This window comes from Triticum urartu, chromosome 1A, assembly GCF_056163025.1.
Source record: "Triticum urartu cultivar PI428250 chromosome 1A, HENAU_Tu73, whole genome shotgun sequence".
In the NCBI taxonomy this organism is placed as follows: domain Eukaryota; kingdom Viridiplantae; phylum Streptophyta; class Magnoliopsida; order Poales; family Poaceae; genus Triticum; species Triticum urartu.
Window position 1 is genome coordinate 581,751,039 of NC_141873.1, and position 6,454 is coordinate 581,757,492.

Sequence of the window (6,454 nt, forward strand, 5' to 3'; positions counted from 1 at the left end):
TTATTGCCTCTAGGGCATATTTCCTTCAATGGGCACCTGAGAGGTCGGGGATTTACACTGTAAATTCAGCTTATCGCTCTCTTATGATTCAGAACGAGCAAAAAGCTCTAGAAGAAGGGACGATGACAGATACTTCGGAGATGGATAAACAGTTGTGGTCTCGGCTATGGAAACTCAAGGTTTTGCTCAAAGTGCGCCTCTTCTGGTGGCGCATTTTACGCGGGATTTTGCCCGTAGAAAGCACTTTGAAATATCGACATATATCCACCGAGAGTAAGTGCAAAATCTGTTTGCACTTGGACGAGGATATGATGCATGCTTTATTGAATTGTTCCCATGCGAGAAGGTTCTGGAATGAAGCAACTGAATGGCTTGATATAAAGCGACCAGACTTGCATCCTCTCACCTGGGCAAAGGACATTCTTTGTGTCTCCTTATTTTCAGAGTCGGATAGAGCTAAGATGATCTCTGTCATGTGGTCTATCTGGATTTCACGCAACAATATCACACATGACAAAGATGGTTTTGATCCCGCTCAGGCTATGAAGCGAATACGGGAAGCTCTTGCTGTGCTGGATTTACCTCAAGCGCATGGACGTATCTTGCTCGGTCATGGGTGGAGGCCGCCTGATGAAGGATGGATAAAAATCAATACTAATGGTAGTATTGCTATGGAGTCGTGTCGAGGGGGAGTTGGAGGGGTGGCACGATCCTCGTCTGAGATTAAGGCTGCATGGTGTAAGCCCTACACGGGGATCACGGACCCCCTCCTAGCTGAAGCGTTGGCTCTTCGAGATGGAGCAGTTTTTGCAAGGCTTCGAGGATATGATCAAGTCATCTTGGAGACCGACAGTCTAGAGATGGTGAATCTCTGGCACTCACGCCATGATCGTTCGGTGGTGGCACCTATTCTTACTGAGATTGAGGAGCTTGCCTCTTTTTTTAAGTCTTTTGTTATTCAACATGTTTCGAGATCAGCTAACTTTCCTGCTCACCTTTGTGCGAAGCAAGCTAGCACTTTGGATGTAACAGATTGTTGATTAGACTCCACTCCTAATTTTCTTGTAACTAGCCTCCTGGCTGATTCGGTCGGGGTGGTTTCTGTTGAATAAAGCTCCCAATTTCCCCGCAAAAAAAAGAGCCGGCCACTACGCCGTCTCACCAGTGACGCCTGTTAAGTAAATAGACAATTTTTCGACTAATTTAATCCATAAATAAATCACTAGAATGGCACTGGCAGAATTAACAATGCTGAGAGCATCTCCAACGGCGCGCTGAAAAATCGTTTACAGCGCCGGAATCGCAAGTTTTTACGCGCGGTGGAGCGCTGGCTCCAGCGGCCGCTGCAAAACATAGCGCGCACGAGCCGCTTCAGCAGACGCGCTAAACTGCAGCGCGTGCGAGCAGCCGGCGCTTGCCATATGTTCATTTTGGAGACAATATTGTGATATTTCAACCTGAAATGTTAAAAGTGTGTGCGCGCTCGGTTGGAGAGAACGAACAGCCGCTCTGTGACATGCATGTGTACCTTTTTCTTGTTTGCTAGTACTCCAGAGTTAAACCGCCTGAAGAACCTCCTCTATGAGTATGCGGCGAAAGTGTGTTGCATTGTCATATAGAACACAATAGGAATAAGCTGTATGTTTTTGTTTTTGAGAAATAGGAATAAGCTGTATTTGGGGGGCAGCAAAAAAAGAAGAAGAAGAATGAGCTGTATAGCTGGAGGGTCGTTCTCAAGTGAACTGGGTTGGGCTGGGCCGTTGAGCCTCCCCCTCACATGCCTGCCTTTCCTCAACTCTCCATTCTCCGGCCCTATAACAAACTCCGTAAAACCCTAGTCTTCGCAGCGACAAGCCGTCGTCGAATCCAGAAAACACTCCCCCAACAAAAAAAAAAAAGCGTCGCCACTATGTCGTCGGCGTCCCTCGCCGCCGGGCTCCTCCGCCGCGCCGCCTGTTCGTCGGAGGTCTACGCCCTGTCCCAGCGCTGCGCACCCGTTTCGCTGGCACGTTTCCGCGCCTCCGCCGCCGCCGCTTCCCCTCCTTCACGGATCACCAGCCGCCGCTTCTTGGCGTCACAGTCCCCGGTGGCCCCCTCCGAGATCTGCCCGGACGAGAACCTGAAGCGGCTCATCGGCAACGAGATCGACCGCGTCTTCCTGCCGGCGGAGGCCTCCGCGAAGGTTCTTGACTTCCCTAACACCGCCCCCTGCATTTTCTTTTCGTTGCGACTCCATTTATCGGCTACTGAGCTTTGTTCTTGCTTGTGTGAGTACTGGGACAAATGCCTTGATCCCGCATATTTGAAAAATATGAGGAACATAACGAAAATTAAGGTGATTATTTTGCTGGTTACAGCTCACTGTTGGAAGCCAATGTTAGTAGGTTGCTAATCTTGTATGTAGGTGAGTATCGGCTTAAGGCAGCCTATTATGTGGTACTACAAACTAGTGCTTGCAATGTCTGTGCTTGTTCCTCCTGCAGTTGGCTATACAACATTAAAGAACTCATTAAACACTAAAGTATTAAGGTGGTAGCGGCGCCGATGGTAAAAATAAAACTTGTCAGTACATTGCTAACAGGTTCACAAACTTGACTTTGGTAGCTTCGTTTTTTAGATCTTCAAGTTATTAAAGAGTCAATTGGACATTAGTAGAGAAAGTTTGTGAACATTTGAAATGTACATGATCCTTGCAACAGGTTGATTATTATGTAGTATTAACTGTCGTCTGAGATCCATAAACTCTAGTCATAAGCTATATGTCAGTGTGAGAAAATCTTATCACTGCGATCATGTAAAGATGGGTACAAGGCTATGACGTCCTATACTATACCTTGTTATTCTTATGCAAGAACGAGATTGTTTTGTCTTGTTACTTGGCAGAAACGCTTTAGTTTTGCTTCAAAAGAATCTTTTTCTGTAAACATTACTCTGATATTTTAAAAAAATGACGTGACTGTAATACTTGTTTTGAATTGTGTTTTTAACAGCTCATTGAACTACCAGAAGACTTCCCCTTTGAGATAATTGATAACCCTGGTGATCAAGCCATAGTTCTCAAAAGAGAGCTTGCAGGAGAGAGAGTCAAAGCAATTATCTACACAAATTTTGATACTGACGAAGATGTGAACAATGATGACTCTCATGCTGAGAATCATATTGACTCATTTAAGCCTGTGATTCAGATGGTTGTCACTTTTGAAAGACCAGAAGGTCTAGTCCTGGAATTTGTGTGCAACTTTAAAGATAAGGAACTGGCAATTGAAAATATGAGGATGCTGAATCGCAGCAGCGTGGATGCTAAGTATGCGTACGAGGGGCCACAGTTCTCGTAAGTTCAAATTTTCTCATCTAGGTTGTATTGTTCCTCCAATTTCAATCATCATAATAAGCTCCAACCAAGGCTGCTGAATAATAATCAAATAAAATAGTAATACTTTGAATGATACTTCCATGGATCCTTGGTACAAGGTTAATATTTCTTTCTAGTATGTGTTTCTCCCCTTGCTGATTATTCACCCGTGTCTTCTGTTTACTGAAGTACATAGATTACTGCTGAAGCACATTGCATCTTACGGTTTTGTTCTGATGTTTAGTTGCTCACTGTTTCTACAGTGTTCTGAAGGAGAGCATCCGGAAGTCCCTGCATGGGTATCTTGAGGTGAGGGGGATCAAGGACTCACTGCATGACTGGCTGCACGAGTACATGATGTGCAAGGATGAGAGGGAGTACGTGGTTTGGTTGAAGAAGATGAGAGACTTCCTCCAGAAATGATTGCCGCAGCTATTCTGTTTCAATACAAAGAACATGTCTGGTGGTCTTGGTGAACGCCAAGCTGGATTTATATTTTGCTGGACCTGTTAGGTGTAGAAAAGTTTCGGCATTTTAGCTAGCTATCTAACCTGTGACCCATTGAGGTATGATGAATTAACGTGCTTTCAGCAATGAGTATAGTGCTATGGTCTAGAAGTACTAGTAAGTAAAATGTACGAGGCCAGTGTCGTGCTAGCTGGGAGGAAGATGCTGCCTGATTTGCGTCGCCATGTTCTGTCGTATTTTGCGATGTTTTCTTGTCTTCATTCGAGTGTGAAATGCATCAGATCTCCACTGTCAAATGTTTTATATCCAAATTTTTGCTGATCTGCTCAGTCATACTGTTCTTGTAATTGTCCCATGTCCTTGAGATCATGATGGGTACATGCTGGGTGCCATTCATTGAAGCCAGGAAAACTTTCATCAACCAATAAGAAGCTTCAGGCTAGACTGACCAGTTACGAAAATACTAAACTTATCGCCAATAGATGCACATTGTTAGGTGCTTTAACAGGGAAGTTGATTTCACTCTGTTCCCTCAGTTTCACAAGAGTTTGGGTTACAGGATTCAGGGTAACAAGCACAATTGTGCTAGAGAGGAGACAGCAAGAAGAGAGAGCCCTGGTCGACTTGTATGTTGTTATATTCACAGGGATCGCTGCCTCTTATACTCTTTATCTTCTGTTTACCCGGATTGGATGATAAGATGGTTATAAAAACACAGCGCTTGCCTGAAGACCCCTGGTCGATTCTATGGCAGAAAGTGGATAATCGGTGATCATTCTTCCAGAGACAACTATCTGCTGGCTCACCTCCTTGATGGCAGAATACAAATGACTGTTTTGTCACTGGGTTGTTGTGAAAGAAGATCATAAACATTACTCCCTCCGTTTTTATTTAGTCCGCATATTAGGTTTGACTGAAGTCAAACCTCGTAAAGGTTGACCAAGTTTGTAGAAAAAAATATAAACATTTACCATAACAAATCTATATGATATAAAAGTATACTCAATAATGAATCTAATGGTATTGATTTGTTATTGTATATGTTAATATTTTTGTTTATAAATTTGATCAAAATTTACAAAGCTTGATTTTGACCAAAACTAATACGCGGATTAAATAAAAACGGAGGGAGTACTACATTTCCAATGAGGTTAAAGAGCCGACTCACCAAGACAGGCGCCATCCAGGCGCGTTGTTTACCTGACTATCGCACATTGGCGTTTTTCGCAAGGGAAACATTTAACGCCTACACGCCGGCCGACAAATCCTACGGCGCCGGTCCTTCCCCTTTCTTCCTGAATCCTCCATCGTCCTTTCGTCTCGCTCACATCTCTTTTCTTCTCCTCTTGCTCTCTGACTCCACACAAACCGCGAGCGAACCCACTCCATGAACGGCACACAGCAGCCTGGTGAATGCTGCAGCCAGCCACCGCGGTGCTAGGACGGCAGGCATGGCCATGCTTTACGGTGATGCGGCGAGCGGGGGCAGTCGGCTAGCTGAATGAGGCACGGCGGCTGAAGGAATGTTACAACCGGCGCAGCGTTTTTGCTGGAATCGGCTTGTCCGGGAGCTACAACGAGTCTGTCCGGGATTGCCGTGGTATTGCTGGAACCGGCGTCGAGATTTGCTGGAATCGTTGTCACAAGCGTGGCGTTTTGCTGCAACTAGCCACGTCGTTTGCTTGAACCGCCGTCAGAATTGCTGGAACGGGCTTTTGGTTGTTAGCTCGACGGTAGCCATGGCACCACCGGGGTCACTATGTTTATTTGCTGCAACCACATAGCACAAAGCTGCAACTGATATTGGTTTTCACTACGACCAACCAGTGGCGGAGCTTAGTGGAGATCAACCTGGGCCATCGCACCCCCCCCCCCCCCCCCCCCCCCCCCGCCCAAGAGATTTCTTCATATTATCATGAGTAAATTGCCTATAGATTCATAGAGATCTAGCCTAAACCTGATGTGTGGAACTTTTTGGTACATCCATCCAAGGTGGAGCTACGACCGGCGACGATGGAGGTGACGTCTTTGCTGCAGCCGCTTTTGGTTTTTCCTAAGACCAACGAAACTTTTTGCTACATCCATCCACGGCGGAGTTGCGACCCGCGACGGCGGCGGTGACGTTTTTGCTACAAAGTCGGGTTTTGCTACAACCGATGAAACGTTTTGCAACATCCATTCATGGTTGACTAGTGACGTTGTTTGTAGAAGCCTGAGTGGCGAGCTCGACGCCGAGGGCGACGTGCAGCACACCGCGATGCTGCAACCATGAGAGTCGATGGCAAGGAGTTGCAACCGGACAGCCGGGAAAATTGCATCCGATTTTAATGACAAAGCTGCAACCGAAATCGACGAGTGGGGAAGGTTTCCTCGGGGAGAAACGAAGGGCAGTGCTGCAAGGCGGTGAGGTGTGAGCGGCCGGCGGCTGTTGCCCTTGCCGGAGCTGCGCACATGGACAGAGGCGTGAAGTTCAGAGACGGGTGCGAGCGCTCGTGGGCCATTTAACGGCCATCAACGCTCTAATCTAAAGATTTAAAATGGACCGGCCGAATATTTCCGCCGGCTAGTTATTCTGGCTTTTGATAATAGGTTTAGGTGAGTGGTATGGATACTTGGCCCAGCTAGCACCCCTTC

The 6,454-nt window shown here is 46.3% G+C and overlaps 1 protein-coding gene across 1 annotated transcript; it reads left to right on the forward strand.

The window, feature by feature from the left end:
• The first annotated feature begins 1,831 nt into the window (after positions 1-1,831).
• Positions 1,832-4,152, forward strand: LOC147993047 (uncharacterized protein At2g39795, mitochondrial-like). The gene is made up of 3 exons (XM_087533323.1): positions 1,832-2,182; positions 2,991-3,331; positions 3,616-4,152. The coding sequence occupies exons 1-3, from the start codon at positions 1,910-1,912 to the stop codon at positions 3,773-3,775; spliced, it is 774 nt and encodes a 257-aa protein (XP_087389449.1). The 5' UTR covers positions 1,832-1,909; the 3' UTR covers positions 3,776-4,152.
• Positions 4,153-6,454: the final 2,302 nt, after the last annotated feature.